At 43.9% G+C, this 21,684-nt stretch overlaps 1 protein-coding gene across 18 annotated transcripts in view; it reads right to left on the bottom strand.

The window, feature by feature from the left end:
* Nucleotides 1-21,684, bottom strand: part of LOC121536731 (dedicator of cytokinesis protein 9) — a 129,265-nt gene that overhangs the window by 8,098 nt on the left and 99,483 nt on the right. For 6 of the 18 annotated variants that reach the window (XM_041844203.1, XM_041844198.2, XM_041844196.2 and 3 more), the window contains exons 13-43: nt 20,816-20,938; nt 20,285-20,367; nt 19,719-19,841; nt 19,259-19,338; nt 18,940-19,127; nt 18,575-18,640; nt 18,364-18,456; nt 18,106-18,229; nt 17,545-17,663; nt 16,788-16,871; nt 16,574-16,663; nt 15,345-15,460; nt 15,053-15,122; nt 14,831-14,956; nt 14,654-14,725; nt 11,806-11,952; nt 11,557-11,640; nt 11,347-11,458; nt 10,915-10,956; nt 7,972-8,150; nt 7,756-7,872; nt 7,550-7,664; nt 7,297-7,430; nt 5,405-5,519; nt 5,124-5,190; nt 4,943-4,990; nt 3,570-3,709; nt 2,532-2,647; nt 598-735; nt 339-521; nt 65-178 (exon numbers count right to left, since the gene is read on the bottom strand). In XM_041844203.1, coding sequence (XP_041700137.1) covers nt 65-178; nt 339-521; nt 598-735; nt 2,532-2,647; nt 3,570-3,709; nt 4,943-4,990; nt 5,124-5,190; nt 5,405-5,519; nt 7,297-7,430; nt 7,550-7,664; nt 7,756-7,872; nt 7,972-8,150; nt 10,915-10,956; nt 11,347-11,458; nt 11,557-11,640; nt 11,806-11,952; nt 14,654-14,725; nt 14,831-14,956; nt 15,053-15,122; nt 15,345-15,460; nt 16,574-16,663; nt 16,788-16,871; nt 17,545-17,663; nt 18,106-18,229; nt 18,364-18,456; nt 18,575-18,640; nt 18,940-19,127; nt 19,259-19,338; nt 19,719-19,841; nt 20,285-20,367; nt 20,816-20,938 — 3,408 coding nt within the window. The remainder of the gene's footprint in view (nt 1-64; nt 179-338; nt 522-597; nt 736-2,531; nt 2,648-3,569; nt 3,710-4,942; nt 4,991-5,123; nt 5,191-5,404; nt 5,520-7,296; nt 7,431-7,549; nt 7,665-7,755; nt 7,873-7,971; nt 8,151-10,914; nt 10,957-11,346; nt 11,459-11,556; nt 11,641-11,805; nt 11,953-14,653; nt 14,726-14,830; nt 14,957-15,052; nt 15,123-15,344; nt 15,461-16,573; nt 16,664-16,787; nt 16,872-17,544; nt 17,664-18,105; nt 18,230-18,363; nt 18,457-18,574; nt 18,641-18,939; nt 19,128-19,258; nt 19,339-19,718; nt 19,842-20,284; nt 20,368-20,815; nt 20,939-21,684) is intronic. The other 12 variants (XM_041844212.1, XM_045206586.1, XM_045206585.1 and 9 more) reach the window with 5 other exon arrangements.

Here is a 21,684-nt window from a genome sequence, read left to right on the forward strand (position 1 = left end):
AAAGACCAAGCAATACTGATGACATGGAGTTAGAATGAGAATAGCGCGTCCATCGGGTTCTGACCTTGATGGTTTTGTCACTGTTGGCACAGTTGTTGATGATGGACAGGGACTGTTGGAAGCGGGTTCCTCCGATACCGATAACGTCAGCGATCAGCTGACTGACGGCGATCACCACCTGGGCGAGAGGGCAGGAAATGCACACATCAATACCAAACTACTACCATAACCATCAACCAAACCGCTCTTTAGGAGAGTTCCATAGTGTGCTGCTACATAGAGATGTTCTGAGGAGACAAATGTATGAGCACGTAGAAGGGAAACCCTGTCTCTCTCACCTGTAGGTGAGTGCGGACGAAGGACTTGCGCCCGGTGTAGTCAAAGTTGCTCTTCATGAGGAAGTAGAGGAGGTGGGCAGCGTCACTGCGGATGGAGCTCAGCTTGGAGTTGCAGCACTTCAGGATCTCGTAGCAGAACGAAGCACACATGTCCGCTCGGCCCTCGAAGAAGGTGCAGGGGAACTGGAAACGGACACATAGTGATGATTAGATACTTGGCATATTTAAGAGAGGTGTTAAGAATCAATGGCCTCCTTACCTTGTAGATGAAAGTGCGCAGCGAGGTGAAGACCTGCTTGAGGGCTGTCTCTGATTGGTTGATCTGCAGGAAGCAGAGGTGCACCTCGAACACCTTCTTCATGAGCGGGTTGTGGCCATGGTCCGAACAGAGTTGGGTCTGAGGACATACAGTACAGACAGTTATCTTCAAAAGCAAGGGACTGACAGAAATAGACAACATCAAATAAGAAGTGGGGAAAAAGGTGAAATATCCAATAAAAACGCAAACAAGACATATCAAATGCATGTTCTGTATGTACACAAGTATGATTGCGTTCTTGTCAGTGATTAGATAACATAATCACATACAGTACATTCAGAAAGTATTCAGACCCCTCTACTTTTTCCACATTTTGTTACATTAAAGCCTTATTCTAAATTTGATTTAAAAAAAAACTAATAATCTTCATCAATCTACACACAATACCACATAATGAAAAAGCAAAAACTGTTTTTTAGACATTTTTGCAAATTTATAAAAAATTAAAAACAGAAATATTACATTTACATAAATATTCAGACACTTTACTCAGTACTTTGTTGAAGCACCTTTGGCAGCGATTACAGCCTCGAGTCCTCTTGGGTATGACACTACAAGCTTGGCACACCTGTATTTGGGGAGTTTCTCCCATTGTTCTCTGCAGATCCTCTCAAGCTCTGTCAGGTTGGATGGGGAGTTTCGCAGCACAGCTATTTTCAGGTCTCTCCAGAGATGTTCAAACGGGTTCAAGTCCAGGCTCTGGCTGGGCCACTCAAGGACATTCAGAGATTTGTCCCAAAGCCACTCCTGCGTTGTCTTGGCTGTGTGCTTAGGGTCATTGTCCTATTGGAAGGTGAACCTTCGCCCCCAGTCTGAGTTCCTGAGCACTCTGGAGCAGGTTTTCATCAAGGATCCCTCTGTACTTTGCTCCGTTCATCTTTCCCTCGACCCTGACTAGTCTTCCAGTCCCTTCCGCTGAAAAGCATCCCCACAGCATGATGCTGCCACCACCATGCTTCACCGTAGGGATGGTGCCAGGTTTCCTCCAGACGTGACGCTTGGCATTCAGGCCAAAGAGTTCAATCTTCGTTACATCAGACCAGAGAATCTTGTTTCTCATGATCTGAGAGTCCATTAGTTGCCTTTTGGCAAACTCCAAGCGGGCTGTCGAGCCTTTTACTGAGGAGTGGCTTCTGTCTGGCCACTCTACCATAAAGGCCTGATTGGTGGAGTGCTGCAGAGATGGTTGTCCTTTTGGAAGGTTCTCCCATCTGCACAGAAGAACCCATCGGGTTCTTGGTCACCTCCCTGACCAAGGTCCTCCCCCGATTGCTCAGTTTGGCCGGGCGGCCAGCTCTAGGAAGAGTCTTGGTGGTTCCAAACTTCTCCCATTTAAGAATGATGAAGGCCACTGTGTTCTTGGGGACCTTCAATGCTGCAGAAATGTTTTTGTACCCTTCCCCAGATCTGTGCCTTGACACAATCCTGTCTCAGAGCTCTACGGACAATTTCTTCGACCTCATGTCTTGGTTTTTGCTCTGACATGCACTGTCAACTGTGGGACCTTATATAGACAGGTGTGTGCCTTTCCAAATCATGTCCAATCAATTGAATTTAGCACAGGTGGACTCCAATCAAGTAGAAACATCTCAAGGATGATCAATGGAAACAGGATGCACCTGAGCTCAATTTCGAGTCTCATGGCAAAGGGTCTGAATACTTATGCTTTGTCATTATGGGGTATTGTGTGTAGATTGATGAGGGAAAAAAAGAAATGTAATCAATTTTAGAATAAGGCTGTAACGTAACAAAATGTGGAAAAAGGGAAGAGGCCTGAATACTTTCCGAATGCACTATAAGTAAGGCATTGAGATGGCTTTTACATGTTGAGGCCCGCTTATTATAACCAACAGAAACCACAGCTAGGCGGGTACCTTGAATCCCATGATGAAGATGCTGAGAGTGTCCAGCACGGTGAGGCAGACCTCCGTGGCAATGTTAGCTTCCAGGACCGATTGGTTCACCACGTCAGCATCAGAGTGGCTATAGGCTGCAGAGGACACACACCACACTGCTGGAGCACTTTCAAATCACCCCTAAACTCTTAAATTGCACCCTATTCCCTATTTAGTGCACTACTTTTGAACAGGGCCCATAGGTCTCTGGTATAGGGAATAGGGTGCCATTTGGGACGCATACTGAGTCAGGGCTGCATAGATGCCCTCTTGTGAGTAATCACTACAATACTGTTAGAGAGAATAGTCATCATTAGTATTAAGGCAAAACAACTTTGCTTCAGAGGAGGAAATAATATTCAGTGGAGTTGAATACAAAATGCATTTTACTTGTGATTTTTCAGAGGTTTGAATACAATGAAGTGAGTTAAGAAGGGAACAGAAATAAACAGGATAGAGGGATCAGAGGGTTTAAAATGGCTCATTCTCAGCTAAAATGGCATGCTCTTAATTCAACCAGATGAACAGAGCTTATAGTAAATAGTCTGCAAGCTGCCTGTCGTTGACCTGATACATTCTTACCATGGTCTACAGATATTCCAAGAACACTTGAAATCTTTCTTACACTGAAAACACAAAGAAATTCACTTCATTAAAGGGAATCATGTAACAGACACCCTACACTATAGAGTTGAATCTCTTTTGCTTTCGGTGAAGTCAGTATAACGTTACACAGTGAACTGGGCCCAATGAAAACCATCCCTTCAACACATATCCAGTGACGACTGACCCAAGGGGTCATATACTCTCTTGCATAAAACCCTTCACTTTTGTTCACTCAAAACCACAACATCCATGGAGGAATCCATGGATGGCTCTAGAACGGCTGACTTTGGACTTTTGGGTTTGGCACACATGATACTAATGAAGAGAATGATGATGATCATGAGGTGACTGACTACAGAGGGAGGAGCCGAGGGGCCTTTGGTTTAGAGGCGGGTGTTTTGGGGCACTTACTGTGGTTAAAAGTGTATGAGTTATCCAGGCTGCTGAGTTGCTGTAAGCGGGCATGCATCATTCCCGCCCTGTTACGGGACACAGGCAGAGTCTGAGACTTCCGCTCATGTGCTGCTACGAGTCCCACCCCTTCCTGGTTCCTGATGTGGAAACAGGACACTGTTAGATGAGTGGCCCACTACCAGCATGACCAGGGTTAGTCAAGCAGGTTAGAGTGTATATTACACATACCTAACTATTCTACTGATTTCAAAATGATAGGAAATACTGTATAGCCTGGTAGCCAGATCAGGTTCTGTTTAAGACTCATTTGTGGTTGCCTTCATCATAAACTGGCTCCCAGGCTAGAAATAGGGTCAAAGAGAAAATCAAACGCATCTCTAGGACATGAACAAATGTCTGCATTAGGTATATTGGGAGCATCTTTGAGCTAATTTAACACACTGCTATTCTTTCTATTTGTGATCTATACAGTCCTGATATAGTGTTGAGAAGTAAAGCATAGCTGTGAGGCAATTCAGAGAAGCGTGTTTCTCATGCAATGTATCAGACAGTGCCACATCAGCATTACAGCAGTTAGTAGCAGCAGAAGCCAGCGCATGCACATAACAATGAGAGAGACACACTATACTGTGAAGATTATGTCAGGGTAGAGTTTTGTGGTGCTATTACATGCCCAATCAGTTGTGTGCTGTTATAAGATGGTCAATCAGAAAAGAGAGAAGGCAACATGCTTTTAGTATAGGAGAGTTAATTCCACCTCTAGTCTTACCCAAGCAGGAGGGGGCAGGAGCCATGTTTTTTTTTTTTTTTTTTACTATATTAAACTTGCCAGCATTTAAGTGAATAGAAAAACAGAGAGAGTGGTGGTGGGTTAGAGAGAGTGGAGAGTGAGACCCACAGCCACCAGTTTGTCTGGCGCAGAGCTCCCACAGAGAAAGTGTGTGCCAGAGTCCAAAGGCAAATTATGAGCGTACTGTATGGTGTGTGGTGTGTTTATATGGTGTAGTGTTTCAGGGGCTTTACTTTACACACAATGTTAACAAAGCTCAACAATCTAAACCACACATTAGTACTGTTTTGGACCTATCAGTAGAAATATCAGTCACTGGTTGTGTTCTGGTCTCAGGTGTTACTAGAAAACAACATTCATTCCTATACCTTAAAATAGTATAATATAATGTCCCTAAAATAGCTTGGACAATATTCACACAACATTAACATAACAACATTTGAATCAACACAATTATATACACAATAATATAAATATATAAAATCTATGAAAGTGTAATAAATCAAGAATGTAGTCTCATATACAGGTATTACATAAAAGCGCCATACAACTAATTGAACCATTCTGACAACAACATTACCTTGCGATGGATCTTTTTCCTATGTATCTGAATTGATGGAGACACACCCTGGAAACAAAAACGTTGGAGACTCATTGTTACTCATAGAGAATGCTTAAAACATACCCGATATGTATGGTAAATGGTATAGAGTAGCATCAGGACAATAACAACACGGCCAAGCCAAGAGTTGACTTCTTACTCTACTAGTGTGAAGAAGTCCATGAGCTCAGCAGATGAGGCCTTGTTCCAGTATGTAAACAAGGCATCTGAAAGAAGGATAGAAGGGAGTTAGAGAGAGTCACCTGCGCTGCGTCCCAAATAGCACTCAAAAACAGTGCACTAAATAGAGAATAGGGTGTCATGTGGGATGCAGCCTTGGGGAAACCACTGGCTGTAGAAAACACAGCTCACTAAGCATATCCTACCCCCCAAAAAAACCATCTAATCATGTACTTGCACTAGAGAGCGGGGTGGTCTTACCCTCAGACATGCTCTTGAGGACGTGCAGGAAGCACATGAGCAGGCTCTTGATCTCAGCCTGGTCCAGTTTGTCACAGCGCAGTAGGCTGCTGCCCAGGGCTGAGGCTGGCTGGTTCTGAGGGACAGACACACTGGTCAGCGATCAGCTGGAATACACTACACCACTCTACATATGGCCTGTTGCACTGCTCTATTCACAGCATAATGCTATTGGGAGATTTGTGGTATTTGTCCTATTTCCTGTCTTTGTAGACATATTTGCCATGTTGTTGTCTACTTCTTCATCTTATCTCAATCCATGCATGTTCTATAAGGCAAAAAAAGGGTAGAAAAATATTGAATGCTGAGCGCAAAACACTAGAGTTTATCATTGACATGATTATGCAATGCTAAATTGCCCTTCAGTACATCTACTTCCTATACATTAGCATTAATGTGATATGATGTGCTGATAAGCCTACTGTAATGGCTAGCAGTATGACTCACGGTGCAGTATTACTACAGTAATGGAGTCAGTCACTCAGGCCCTGTTGGCCTCTAGACACGGGTGAGACTGCCAGATCAGCTCTAGTGCAGGGCCTAATCACTAGGATTCTCCAAGCCGGTACAGAGAGCAGGGAGCAGGAATCAGCAGTTCTACCACAGCGTGGGTTTGGCGGAATACAGCATCTTCCGTTGCCAGCGGTGAGTTAGTCTAGACCAGAACTCCTAACTGAGGATGACCTCATGGAAAGACTGAAGCTATGTCTTGTCGTGGAGGAGTGTTGACAGAGAAAGTTAGCGGCTAAACTTAGCTGCCCCATATAAGTCTAAGAACTTGACTGAAGAGGGTAGGCGATCATTTGCATGAATTCTTTATTAAGAGAGATTTATAAATTGGGTATCATCCACAGCTTAAAAATTAAGCAGATATTACACATTAATGACTTTCTTTCCCCTTCTGGCTAACTGTCTCCTTAGAGTATCATTCATAAAGAAAACTGAAAAAAATGGGCAGAAACATAACACAAAGAAAGGGAATATTCTACACAAAACTCTGTACTAGAGTTCTGAGACTGGTCCTCAGAACTCTTACAGACTGAGATAGAAGAGTCACACAGCACACGTGAGAGAGATCAGAAATCAAGACACTCCAGCTGTGTGTATCACTTCTACAGAAAACCCCATGAAGACATGCAGTAGCTGTGCTTCATGGCACCAGAGACGAAACTGTGTATCATCCGCCTGGCAAAGAAAGGAACTCGGCAAAGACTAAAACACACACACTTTCACACACTCCCAGACGGGACACTCTTGGGAGGAAGGTTAATTTGTATTCTGTACTTGGAGTGGAGTGGTGGTGTGATGCGGGACATGATTCTCTGAGACACTGGGGACAGTGAGCAGGGAAAAGTCCATGGTGGCTCGCTTGGCGCGAATGGAAAGCATGGAGTCCTCGGGCTCGGAAAAGAAGCGCAGCACGTTGGCAGAGTGTCTCCGCCTGACATTCTCCTTCTGCCAGCAGCAGGAGTGTGTGGGTGGGTGGGTGTTGGAGCCAATGGTACAACAACAAGTTAATAGGGAATAACCTCATAACTGTCTGGTATAATGGATGCACCTCTTATGTGTCAGTGAGAAATACTGAAAATGATGCATGAAATATCCTCAACTAAATATGTGGCCTAAATCTCATTCACTGAATAGCTGCTAAACTCATCTTGACCCACACAGATTTATTTCTAGCCCAAATGGACTAACAGCACTGCAGTGATCTGATATCCTGATGGATGCCATGTGCTAGTAGGACACATACCCCAGGCATAGGCTACACCCTCAATAAGTGAAAGTAAAAATGATCATCTTTAAGTAATGGTCCATGACAGTGGCTATAGTATGACTTCATGGAGATGTACCTTGTCCAGAGAGTTGGTCTTATCGTTGCTCTTCTCATGAAGACTGTTGCCAGAGTCAGTGCTGATGAGGGAGCCCCGGGAGTCAGCGTGGCGGACAGAGTTAATGTTGGGGGTGGAGGACGCGTGCGGGGAAGCTGGAGAACACAAAGACAACAGCACAGTTAAACTCAAGGCCCGCATGTCGCTCAATCGCCATGGGACAACATGAGTCGAGTGTCATATCGTTGCCTGCCAAAAGCAGACTGAATCTCACCGGTGCCAGAGATGACCCCAAACACATCCTTGTGCAAACTGTTGTCTAACAAAGTACTGGAGCGTGGAGGCGTCATCATCATGGAGTTGCCCATGAGTGGGTCATCTCTTCCATTCTGAAAGGAAAAAGGACCATTAGTAAAGTAAAACATTTACAGGTAGGGCTTTGCGTTGTGGTGGTAGCCAGCCACTAGATGTCAGCCTTACATTGTTGGAGTGGTTGATGGTGAATGGGGAGACTTCCTTCACATTGAGCCTGTTGACGTTCTCCTGGAGTAAACCGAACAGGGGCAGGTAGAGAGTTGCCAACCTAGCCTGCTGGCTCTGAAATAGAGATAAAGCTCTGATTAAACTTAATTGCCCCTTATGAGGAATTTCGAAATGACTAGAGAGGAAAGACATGGGGATAATTAGGCTGCTTACCTTGGAGGTGTAGCGATCGTCAAAGGTGTGCTTGACCATCAGGTTCTTGAGCACGTGGATGGATATCTGACGGATCTCTCGGAACTCCTGCAGGGCCCCGCCAACCTCCCGCAGCAGCAGCCCAACAAGGAAGTGGTTCTTACAGAAGTCGTCTGTCAGCGAGTAGTCCAACTGGAGGTCTGGAAGGAGGACAGACAGGAGACAGACTTTAGGAGGAAGTCCTGAACCTAAACTATCTGCTCTGATGTAAACAATAACCCCACTGTAGTACTGAGCCGACCTTTGACCTTAAATAGACTGGTGCCATCAGAATGAAGTTCAACTGCACTTGAACTCTAATGTAGATTGTAATCAAAACTATTTCCAACACTGAGAAACTATTCCACCGAGATAAAGTATTCAAACAAACCTTCAACAACAAAACAACCCCAATACATGCTGATAATCTATTTGCGTAAGGATAGGATAACACATATTGGTTACAGTGAGCTACTATATGATTACATTTTCATGATCACTTATGATAATTGATTTGATAAAATAAAATAAAAATACACAACAACTACAATCAAAGAACAGTGGTTGGAAATTATTACAATAACTTTTATACAGTACCAGCCAAGTTTGAACACACCTACTCATTCAAGGGTTTTTCTTTATTTTTACTATTTTGTTTACATTGTAGAATAATAGTGAAGACATCAAAACTATGAAATAACACATATGGAATCATGTAGTAACCAAAAAAGTGAAAAACAAATCAAAATATATTTTATATTTGAGATTCTTCAAATAGCCACCATTTGCCTTGATGACAGCTTTGCATTCTCTCAACCAGCTTCACCTGGAATGCATTTCCAACAGTCTTGAAGGAGTTCCCACATATGCTGAGCACTTGTTGGCTGCTTTTCCTTCACTCTGCCATCCGACTCATCCCAAACCATCTCAATTGGGTTGAGGTCGGGGGATTGTGGAGGCCAGGTCATTTGATGCAGCACTCCATCACTCTCCTTCTTGGTAAAATAGCCCTTACACAGCCTGGAGGTGTGTTGGGTCATTGTCCTGTTGAAAAACAAATGATAGTCCCACTATGCCCAAACCAGATGGGATGGCGTATCACTGCAGAATGCTGTGGTAGCCATGCTGGTTAAGTGTGCCTTGAATTCTAAATAAATCACAGACAGTGTCACCAGCAAAGCACCCCCACACCATAACACCTCCTCCTCCATGCTTTACGGTAGGAACTACACATGCGGAGATCATCCTTTCACCCACACCTAGACTCACAAAGATGCGGCGGTTTGAACCGAAAATCGCCAATTTGGACTCCAGACCAAAGGACACATTTCCACCGGCCTAATGTCCATTGCTCGTGTCTTGGCCCAAGCAGGTCTCTTCTTCTTATTGGTGTCCATTAGTAGTGGTTTCTCTGCAGCAATTCGACCATGAAGGCCTGATTCACACAGTCCCCTCTGAACAGTTGATGTTGAGATGTGTTTGTTACTTGAACTCTGTGAAGCATTTATTTGGGCTGCAATTTCTGAGGCTGGTAACTCTAATGAATGTATCCTCTGCAGCAGGTCTTCCATTCCTGTGGTGGTCCTCATGAGAGCCAGTTCATCATAGCGCTTGATGGTTTTTGCAAACTTTTAAAGTTCTTGACATTTTCAGTATTGACTGACCTTCATGTCTTAAAGTAATGATGGACTGTCGTTTCTCTTTGCTTATTTGAGCTGCTCTTGCCATAATATGGACTTGGTCTTTTACCAAATAGGGCGATATTCTGTATACCCCACCTACCTTGTCACAACACAACTGATTGGCTCAAACGCATTAAGAAGGAAATAAATTCCACAAATTAACTTTTAAGAAGGCACACCAGTTAATTGTAATGCATTCCAGGTGACTACCTCATGAAGCTGGTTGAGAGAATGCCAAGAGTGTGCAAAGCTGTCATCAAGGCAAAGGGTGGCTATTTGAAGAATCTCAAAAACAAAATATATTTTCATTTGATTAACACTTTTTTAGTTACTACATGATTCCATATGTGTTATTTCATAGTTTTGATGTCTTCACTATTATTCTACAAAGTCAACATTTAAAAAATAAAGAAAAACCCTTGAATGAGTAGGTGTGTCCAAACCTTTGACTGGTAGTGTATAACAGAGATTACCAGTCAAAATAGACAACCAGACAGGAGTCGTAACCTCGTACAACCATCCGGAAGGCTCACAAGCTTACATTCTGTTTCGCTACACAGATCGGCAATTTGTCTGGTAATTATGAGGCTAGAGGAGTCAGGGACCATGCAGTGAATGAACAGATTCCGTTAGCAAGCAGGGTGGTTTATATGGGTAACAGACTGGCAAATAAACTGATAGAGCTTCACAGAGCATGAGGCACAAGTGAAATCAAATCACAAGTGACACAGAAGGTGTACTGAAATGGTGGTGATCAAATTTCACTGTTAGCCTCAATATAAGCTGTAATTGGTTTACATGCACATTTTAAATGTAAACACCTCCGCAATGTTACTTTAAATTGAAAAAAATATATAGGAGAAAAAGATTTAGCCCTCAAGGACAAACCTATTTATATAGTCGCACAATCCATACCCTTGACAAAGAAATAAGAACGCTTTGTAGTACAAAGAATAAAAACCTACACACACACCCATACCTTTTCTCACTCACTCACTCACTACAGCCAATTACAGTTATAGATGGAGATAAATCATAAACATTGTGATCATTTAGTATTAGACATGGGAGAGACAAATGAATAATTCCACATCCACACCAAGTGTATGCAATGATGCTGTTGAATGAATGATTGAATTGAGTTGTTCAAGGGGATTATTTTGCCCATGTGGCCATCATTAAAGGGTTGGATCAAAGTATTTTTTTTCTGACAGGACAAGCAAGCAGCACACCTTGAACCTACCTACAGGAGTATTGTATGACTCCATGTTGGGAGAAAGTAAAGCTAATTGGCAAAAGAGAGAAGAGGAACAAGATGGAAACAAACAAATAAGATCTATTCAAAACAGAGATAGCAGGAATACAGAGAGAACAGTACATTATATACTGTAACATGTCTTTATGACATTTGGCTGACTGTGGTCTATCAGAACTTGGACAGTACAGGTACTGTACTTGAGTTTGATGAGATACTGCTGGAGAAACGATTTAATCCACTATCTGCTAAAACACTCTATATAAAAAAGGACAAGAGCCTTTGACTTTGGCAGACAGCTTTCAAAACTTCATATTACAACAGCATTGTGCTTCTAGTTCAATAGAAGTACCTCATATGACCCTGGTATACCTTCATACAGTCGCTTTTATTTTGCCCAAATGATGGAAATGTGCTCACCTTGAAATCTCTGTATCCTCCCCTTTCCAAAAGGCATGGGCAGATTCAAGGGGATGTAGTGCTCGTGGTTGCATATGACACGCAGGAACTCAAACTTGAACTCAAACAGAGTCTGAAAAGAAGAGCACATTAGTGTAAGAAACAAAGGTATAGTAGTGGAAATATGACTATCATTGTAATGACATTGTAAATAATCATCATGATAACTACCTTGGGGTCTCCAGGCACAAAGCAGTTGATGTAGTTGTTGATCTGTTTGAAGACAAAGCCTCTGTCCATGAGGGTGAAACAGCGCTGTGGACACAGGAAGGAAATGACATTTCCACATACAGCTCAGTACAGTACAGAACAGTGGATATCATCAACCTCTATTGAACACCAATACATTGTTTTAATCCCGAACCGACTACAAGGAGGACCAACGGTGCTAGACTAGCCAATCAGATGGCGCCAGCTGACCTTGATGAAGACAGCCAGGCTGTGGTTGGCGTTCCGGGCTGCGTCCAGGTTGTCCTTGTACTTCTGGGTGATGTGGGGCATCATCATGTTGACCAGGGTTTCCACCGTGTGGTGGAAGCCGGCCGAGAAACGCTGGTTCCTGGACAGCTGAGAAACAGAGACAAGCTGTTACCGCCAGAGCTGTTACTGTGAGTGGTGTTTACTGTCCGTGGTGTTACTGTCAATGCTGTTACTGTGAGTGGTGTTACTGTCCGTGGTGTTACAGTCCGTGGTGTTACTGTGAGTGGTGTTACTGTCCGTGGTGTTACTGTCAATGCTGTTACTGTGAGTGGTGTTACTGTCCGTGGTGTTACAGTCCGTGGTGTTACTGTCAATGCTGTTACTGTGAGTGGTGTTACTGTCCGTGGTGTTACTGTGAGTGGTGTTACTGTCCGTGGTGTTACAGTCCGTGGTGTTACTGTCAATGCTATTACTGTCCGTGGTGTTACTGTCTGTGGTGTTACTGTCAATGGTGTTACTGTCAATGCTGTTACTGTGAGTGGTGTTACTGTCCGTGGTGTTACTGTCCATGGTGTTACTGTCAATGCTGTTACTGTGAGTGGTGTTACTGTCCGTGGTGTTAGTCCGTGGTGTTACAGTCCGTGGTGTTACAGTCTGTGGTGTTACAGTCCGTGGTGTTACTGTCAATGCTGTTACTGTGAGTGGTGTTACTGTCCGTGGTGTTACAGTCCGTGGTGTTACAGTCCGTGGTGTTACAGTCCGTGGTGTTACAGTCCGTGGTGTTACAGTCCGTGGTGTTACAGTCCGTGGTGTTACTGTGAGTGGTGTTACTGTCCGTGGTGTTACTGTCAATGCTGTTACTGTGAGTGGTGTTACTGTCCGTGGTGTTACAGTCCGTGGTGTTACAGTCCGTGGTGTTACTGTCAATGCTGTTACTGTGAGTGGTGTTACTGTCCGTGGTGTTACTGTGAATGGTGTTACTGTCCGTGGTGTTACAGTCCGTGGTGTTACTGTCAATGCTATTACTGTCCGTGGTGTTACTGTCTGTGGTGTTACTGTCAATGGTGTTACTGTCAATGCTGTTACTGTGAGTGGTGTTACTGTCCATGGTGTTACTGTCAATGCTGTTACTGTGAGTGGTGTTACTGTCCGTGATGTTAGTCCGTGGTGTTACAGTCCGTGGTGTTACAGTCCGTGGTGTTACTGTCAATGCTGTTACTGTGAGTGGTGTTACTGTCCGTGGTGTTACAGTCCGTGGTGTTACAGTCCGTGGTGTTACAGTCCGTGGTGTTACTGTCCGTGGTGTTACAGTCTGTGGTGTTACAGTCCGTGGTGTTACAGTCCGTGGTGTTACTGTCAATGCTGTTACTGTGAGTGGTGTTACTGTCCGTGGTGTTACTGTGAGTGGTGTTACTGTGAGTGGTGTTACTGTCTGTGGTGTTACAGTCCGTGGTGTTACAGTCCGTGGTGTTACAGTCCGTGGTGTTACTGTCCGTGGTGTTACTGTCAATGCTGTTACTGTGAATGGTGTTACTGTCCGTGGTGTTACTGTCAATGCTGTTACTGTGAGTGGTGTTACAGTCCGTGGTGTTACAGTCCGTGGTGTTACAGTCCGTGGTGTTACTGTCCGTGGTGTTACTGTCAATGCTGTTACTGTGAATGGTGTTACTGTCCGTGGTGTTACTGTCAATGCTGTTACTGTGAGTGGTGTTACAGTCCGTGGTGTTACAGTCCGTGGTGTTACAGTCCGTGGTGTTACTGTCCGTGGTGTTACTGTCAATGCTGTTACTGTGAGTGGTGTTACTGTCCGTGGTGTTACAGTCCGTGGTGTTACTGTCAATGCTGTTACTGTGAGTGGTGTTACTGTCCGTGGTGTTACTGTCAATGCTGTTACTGTGAGTGGTGTTACTGTCCGTGGTGTTACAGTCCGTGGTGTTACAGTCCGTGGTGTTACAGTCCGTGGTGTTACAGTCCGTGGTGTTACAGTCCGTGGTGTTACTGTCAATGCTGTTACTGTGAATGGTGTTACTGTCCGTGGTGTTACTGTCAATGCTGTTACTGTGAGTGGTGTTACAGTCCGTGGTGTTACAGTCCGTGGTGTTACTGTCCGTGGTGTTACTGTCCGTGGTGTTACTGTCAATGCTGTTACTGTGAGTGGTGTTACTGTCCGTGGTGTTACAGTCCGTGGTGTTACAGTCCGTGGTGTTACAGTCCGTGGTGTTACTGTCAATGCTGTTACTGTGAGTGGTGTTACTGTGAGTGGTGTTACTGTCCGTGGTGTTACTGTCAATGCTGTTACTGTCCGTGGTGTTACAGTCCGTGGTGTTACTGTCCATTTTTGATTTGATTTAATTACTTTTTAGGTTAGGATTACAGTAGGGCCCAGAGGCTAACACATGAAAGTCATATACAACACTTTAATTTCCAATGTGGTCCTTGAGGAGTGACACACTTCCAAAAACAACTTGCTGTTGTGTTTCTGATCCCACCACAGCTATTCCCAGAGAGAGGCCATCCCAGTGAACCACCACAAAACCACAGCAGAGGGAGAACCCTTAATGGAGTCTCCCTGTTTCCTCTGTTTAGTGTGGCACACTCCTAATGGTTCCTACAGCAGCTTCCTGATTATACACGGCCATGCCAGAGAGGAAACTCAGGGCTATGGTTGATTAGGGGAGATTGCTGTGGATAGCATTGAGGCGATGGTTAGTTATGAGACATGGCTGTGCTTTATTCTGTGGCAGCCCACATGGCTGTGCATGTTCGGAGCTGTCACTGATAAGCTGACATTTCTATAAAAGAAAAATTAAGACTTAGTTGGCTTAGTAAAGTGTCACATCAGACTTACCTTGACTTTACTGCTCTCAATCAAGTATTGGGCCATGGACTTTACTAAGGCTTCGAAGAAATACCAGGAGTACTACAAAACAGAAATACGGAAACAAATACAAATCAATGCAAACATGAAACATGATGTAAATGTCAATAGCATCCTTTTCCACACTAATGCTGTGCTATATATTACCTTGAGCAGCTTGTTGCTGGTGAGGAAGTCTGTGGAAGGCTTTAGAATTGCAGTCATGGCTTTGGCCAGCTCCTCATGCACTGTTCTCGTGGTGGTTGCTGTGTGTGGCTCGGTCTTAAACACATACTGAACCAGGAAAGGGACAAAAACAACATCAGCTTTTCTATAAACACAGCATAAGAAAATGTGCCATATGATAAAATCGACCGGTATCTTGCTTACCTTGACATATGATCGTAGATAGTGTTCCAACCCCTCTTCGTGGCACTGGGCAACAATGTGAATCATGACTCTGAATGGGGCAAAAAGCATGTGTAAGAGTTGTGCATGCAATAATAACAAGTCTGTGGTTTGTGTCTCAATACTCAGGCTTCAAATAGTGAACCCAGTGTACCATGTCTATGGCTGCGTCCAAAATGGCAGCCTATTCCCCATATAGTTTCCCTATGGGCCCTAGTCAAAAGTATTGCACTACATAGGGAATAGGGTGCCATTTGGGACCCAGACTACTGACCTGGTGACGTTGACGACCACCTCCTCAAGGGTGGCAATTGTCAACACCCGGAACAGCTGGTTGAGAGTGGTGGGCAGGAACTTAACCATCACGTGACTTTCCATAGCATGAAGACTCTGGGGGGGGGGGGGAGAATGCAGTTAATAAGATGCTGAAGGCATTGTGTTTTTCTGTGCTCCCCTCCCAGCCAAAAGGCTGAACCTGCAGAATATCATCCACAAGCACATCAAAGGTCTAGACAGGGTTAACTGCACGAACAGAATTAACTTATGTTAAAACTATTCTGAGTGGGAGATAAAACAAGGCTACATGAGAACAAAAATCAGCTTCAATCTAAATGCTTGGTGGCGTACTATAAACATTTCCTCCCATCCTGGCTCTAATCAGTCTCTGAGTCTATGAGGGGGTGAAAGTTGCATCCCACATCCGAAAGAACCAAACACAAGCTTGCGTAAGAGGAAACGGAAGTCGCAAAGAATAACAGGACACACCTGAGAATAAGCATGTGTTAAATCACACACGTCTATTAGTTAGATCCTGTAATGAGGCAGAGCTGGGCAGTGGTGCATCACTGGCTATGTAGGATCTTCATTTGAGCCAGTTTGCTACAGCAGGAAAATAATCCTGCGGCAAAAGGAACTGTGAAATATGTGGATTATAATTAATGGACATTTTTGTAGGGGTTGATACAAAATTTAAAAGTGGAAATTACAAACTTCAGAAACCTTTTTAAACCTCAAATACACTACAAGTGTTTCCAGGAAGGTTCCCCTGCAACAGGGTGATCAAATTAAGAGCCTACATCTGCACGGGCCGCTAACACAGCCAAGGCCAGCCAAATCTTTTGGCAACCTGCCAGTGAAACGCTCTCTGCTAACTCCTGACCTTGTGTGACCCTCTTGCCATTGTTTGTGTGCTGTGGACTAGTGTGTTTACTTGAGCACCCCAGAGATACATCTGAAAATGTCAATGTCCACAGGGGGACAATGGAGAGAGCGCCCGTGGATTAGAGTTAGGGTTATGTTAGCATTGTCCCACCCAGGCCTGAGTAAACAAGCACCGATTTCTAAACATCCTGAGGAAATCAGAATGATGGGTGACAGGTGTTGGGGAGAGAGGGGAGAAAAAGAGAGAGATGTGACAGGTGTCATTTCTTTCAGACCCCAGTCAGTCAGACATGTCTCCACACATACTGGTAATGCCCAGAGGTGCCACAGTTGCTGCTTTACCTTCAGATACTTGACCAGCTCTCCTCCCGCCACCTGAGCTGCAGACTCTGTGCTCTGACAGTGGGCAAAGAAATTGTGCAAATGTTGATCCTACAGAGGAAAGAAAAGGTTGAGATGTTAGAACACACGATTTCTAGGAAAGACTATGGAGAACATGCATTAAAGAATCCTGGGTCAGTTGTGTCACTGAACTAATCTGTGAACTGAAACCAACCTGAGTATACACGGTGGAGACAAGGTGAGTGGACACCTTGAACAAAGGCTTGCCTCCATCCACCCATTTGATTTCAGGATGCTGCTGCGTGAGACATAGGACATATTTTAATCATAAAAACAAAGTCAGTGGTTATCATACTACAAAAGGTTATGTATTGGATCACGCAACATGTATTGGTTATGTATTTAAAATTTCACTCTGTGATAAAAGTCACTGACTCAAAGCCACAAGAAGGTAGAACACATTTCAAACGTTGCTTGTTAGGGGAGGTATTTGCAGAAACGTATACAAAATGAAAGGCATTTAGTTTACTGTAGGTTGATCCAAAACAATGCTGAGAACAGATCTAAAGCTCAACATTAAGTTTCCCATGCAATTAGCTTAATATTGTTTGGTCACACTGTTGTACGCTTTCACCTTCCCTGATTGGCTCAGATAATTACATCTCACACAACCTTGAGGAAGACAACAAGCAATCCCCACAGTGCCAACTCTAATTTACAGGCAGGGCACTACACACAAAGGTTAAGTCTGTGGCTCACGCCTCTACTTTCTTTCACGGCCAAAATAGGTTAGATTTTACTGATCTAAAATGACTGGATAGGTTTAAATCCAATAGCTTTAAACCCATTATGTTCTTTCAGTTTTGTGGTGATGAAGGAAAGGAGCCTCGGAAAGGGAAAAGGAAGCCACAGTGTATGTGTGTGTGTGTGTGTGTTTGTGTGTGTGTCTGTGGGAGTGAAGGGAGCACTACCTTGCTGACACCCTCCTGACAGCTGAGGTAGCCAGCGGTCAGGTTGGCAGCCACGGGGACGTGACTCTCATTCATGATCACCCTGCCATCCTTCAGCAGAGGCAGCCAGGCGTAACCGACTGGGGACAGACAAGGACAAGAGACAGAACTGTCAGTCTGCTCACAGATAGTGTCACACCCATAGAATTAGGAATTAGAATAGTAATTAATTGACTAGGATCTCTATGGTTACAGAACAGTGACTCAGCTCTGGGAGAATCGGGAAGAATGGAAACAGACACAGACACAAATCCTTATACTGGGGTGAGCAATGGAAAGAAACAGGGTGGATACAATTCATTTGCATGGCTTAACACTGGATCTAGGTCTTGACGGCTGTATCCTGGGTAGGATTGCAAAATTCGGGGAACTTTACATTTCGGTCCCGGTTGGTGGATTGCCTAAAATCAAGAGGGAATAAGTAGGAAATCTGGAATCCTTCAACCTGGATTTCAGAAAAAACAGGGAATTTATTGAAAATTCCTAGAATTTTGCAACCCTAATCCTGGGTCTGGTGTCTACCTTGTGTCTCCACCACATCTCTCTTCTTGGTACTGGCCTTGCTGTTGCTGTCACAGCTGACGTGGAAGAAGGTGAACAGCAGATGGTGCTTCTCATTTAGCTGGGTGGGCAGCTCTATCTTAAACTGAGGGACAGGAAAAAAAACATACACCCTAAGAGTTAGCAAACATACATGCTGCCACTGCTTCATCTGCTCACTAATCATGACTGGAGCTGCCTGTATAAGGATGGCCAGGTTGGCTTGTTATAACAACGTACCTCATCATAAAACTCTGGGCTATGCTGGTGATGTAATACTGCAGCAAATGCATTTTTGGTAAACAGGGGTCCTCCTGGTCGACCATAGATGCACTGTGGGTAATAACAACAGTAGGTTTACTCCCCTGAGTAGTATGCCGCTCCTCTGCTACTAAATGGCACTGTGGCTCCAGGAACTCTGCCAGAAGGAGTCATATGACTAGGAGCGTACCTTGAGCGAAACAGCATCCTCCTCATCCGAATCCTTGAACTCAATGCAGACAGCTATGTTTCTAGCCTGAGGAGAGAGAGAGAGAGAGAGAGTAGACAGACAGAACAAAGCTGACCTACTTGAAGATGCTGGAGGAAATACATTTCTGCAGTACTGTTTTAGAGCAAAGTTTCTCTCTCAGTTAGAGAAAGTTGGACAAGTTACAAGTACCTTACCACTACTATGCAGTCATATGAAATGTAATAGCAAACATCTGAGTTTACCACATCAGTGTAAAGATTGATTCATGATCTGAAATTGATGTAAATGTACAGTATACATAATTTGATCAAACAGAAATGTAGGCTCAATGTTTGTGACTATACCTTTGTGAAGGATTTTTGGCTGTCGTACTTCAGATGCCTGGGGTAGACGTAGAGGTGATTGTTGTAGATGGTGAACGGCTGGGAGCACTTGGCTATGCAGGGAACAAACTCCTCCACTTCAAAGAAGATGTTCGTCTTCTCACTGCTCTCAAAAGTCTTCACAGGAATGTAGGATGAGGTAACACAATCTACACGCAGACACAGAACAGACGGGGGGAAACCAAATAAATAGCCGACAGACAATCAGACCAATCTGATGTGAAGAGAAACAGCTTTCATCTTTCATGTTCCCAGTGTGAGTTGAATTTGGAGGGCTTACTTGTCAAGTCAGGGGCAACATTGTCAATGGTAACGTCTAGGTTTCCTAAGATTACAGGGAGCTTGGCCATCTTCTCTGGCCTAGGGAGGACAAGCAAAATAAGTAGCGGTTAATGCCTTTGTTATCATCTACCTAGGAGGACCTGATGGAAAACAGGCAAGCCGCCTGGAAACTACCCTGTGAACAGACAGAACCAAAGACGAGAACCAAATATTTGTAAAGGTGAGAAAACATCTGCGGTACAGGCTTTCATTGTGAAAGAGAATCCCTCTCCATCTAGTCTCTTTAGCCAACAAACCTCTCTATGGGATTTAGCTTAAGAAATACCCACTGTTATAACACTCTAATCATTCAGAATAAGCAAGAATAATCAAAATTCAAAATGTATGTAAGATATAGTACTTCAACAATTAACTCAATTTGAATTCCATCAACTGCAGGCAGTAGGAGAGTTACTAACTTTCTGAAGTCAGCCAGCAGTTTGAACATGTCGTCATTGGACAGCTTGTTGCTGTCCTGTCTGTAGATGGCGGAGAAACGAGCACTTTTATCCAGCGTCCCCGATGCATCTTTGAACAGAGGCCTGCAGGGAAGGAGAGATGAGAATCATAAAAACCCAGGTCTGTTTCCAATAGGTTTCTGGACAAAGATCTGCTGATGTTCCTGTCAGGGTTTTTTCCCCCACTGGTCTGGGTATCCTGTGACACCTTTATTCTCTTTCCAGACACCATGGGTACTGAGCTGTTTCCACAACTCATTGAAGAGTGATACATTTACCAGTGCCAAAAAGGGAAAAACAGACAAATTCACTACCTTTATTGTGCCTGGGAATAAACTAGATGTTCTTTTCATTGAATCTAGATATCTTGTACTCTATCCTTTCAAAGCGATGCCATATTCAGTAGACGTTGCTTACATATTGTCCAGTTTCTCTACTGATTAAAATATGTTCCAAAAGGTAAAGCATCTTTCAATAATCTCTTACTTTAAACATCAGTTCAGTTTAGTTTAGTAACCGAATAGTACCTGGCGGCCCATGCAAAAGGCATCCTGTACTGGCCCAACCGGCTGCAGGCCAATTTGGCATTTTTCAGGACCTTCTGTGCCACCTGGTGGGAAAGAGGAACAGTGTGTAAGTGAAACCACGCTGGTCTGACAACACAGACAGAGGTCATGGTCAGCACTCCAGCATATCCTATTGCGTTAGCTCTGAGGCCTGCCAATCTCCACAAACACACACGCACACACACACACACACAAACACAAACACATACGCACACAAACACATGCGCAAGCATGCACACACACCTTGAAAATGGTCCCTAATGCATTTCAGATTTTCTCTCTCGGATCCCATTACTGCTCGTTGTACCCCTTTTACAGAGCATAACCAGATTTGTACAGCCAAAACCAATGCTTGTGGAGTGTTGTTGTAACCAGCCAGCATTTATGACATGGATGATTCTATCATTTATTATGTGGAATAATCTAATGACATTTGCTGAGCGTGGGGGAATTCATCGTTTAGTGTTTTCTGATGCCTGGTACAGAGCGTACCTTGGTGGAGTCTGAGCTCTTCATGTAGGGCTCAGCACAGTGGGTGATTCCCCCCTGGAGGACCTTCTCAATGCGAGCCACCAGGAAGATATCTGGGTGTGGACAAGTTACAGAGAACACTCCCTGTGGAGAGAGAAAACAAAGTCATAACAGATATGAGTGAACCTCGAAAACCTTTATTGTCCATTGCAATTTTTAAAAGGTTCTCCAGTTTATTGGCTGTACACAGTGAATGCTAGTCAGACAAAAACATCCCCACACCATTAAAAACATGCAATACGCAGACCTAAACCCGTACAGGTACACTACCATTCAAAAGTTTGGGGTCACTTAGAAATGTCCTTGTTTTCAAAAGAAAAGCAAATTTTTTCTACCATTAAAATAACATCAAATTGATTGGAAACACAGTGTAAACTAGGGTTGCACGATATTGGAAATAACTGACATTGCGATATTTTGGTTTTCTGCGATATATATTGCGATATGAGAAAATACAGGATGTATGTATGATCCTCTGGGAAAAATGCAGTTTGCAAACAGCGACTTTTCAGGTGGAAGTCCTCATTAATAAAGTGTACGGTCAGACTTATGTAGGGCTCCGTTGTCTGGCTGGACCACAAGTCCGTTGTTGCTGTATAATATTCCACTTGTGACAGCTCTGTTTCAACTTGTGCCTTGCATTTCTCGTACAACTCTGGGATGGCAACTTGAGAAAAATAGTTGCGTGATGGCATTACATACCGCTTGTCAAGCGACCGGATCATGTTTTTAAAACCCTCTTTGGTAACCCTGTTAATTGGTACCATGTCTTTGGAGACGTGAAATGTTATTGAATCTGCGATTTCTCTCTGCCGTTTGGAACCTTTCTC

This window comes from Coregonus clupeaformis, chromosome 23 (assembly GCF_020615455.1).
Source record: "Coregonus clupeaformis isolate EN_2021a chromosome 23, ASM2061545v1, whole genome shotgun sequence".
Taxonomy (NCBI): domain Eukaryota; kingdom Metazoa; phylum Chordata; class Actinopteri; order Salmoniformes; family Salmonidae; genus Coregonus; species Coregonus clupeaformis.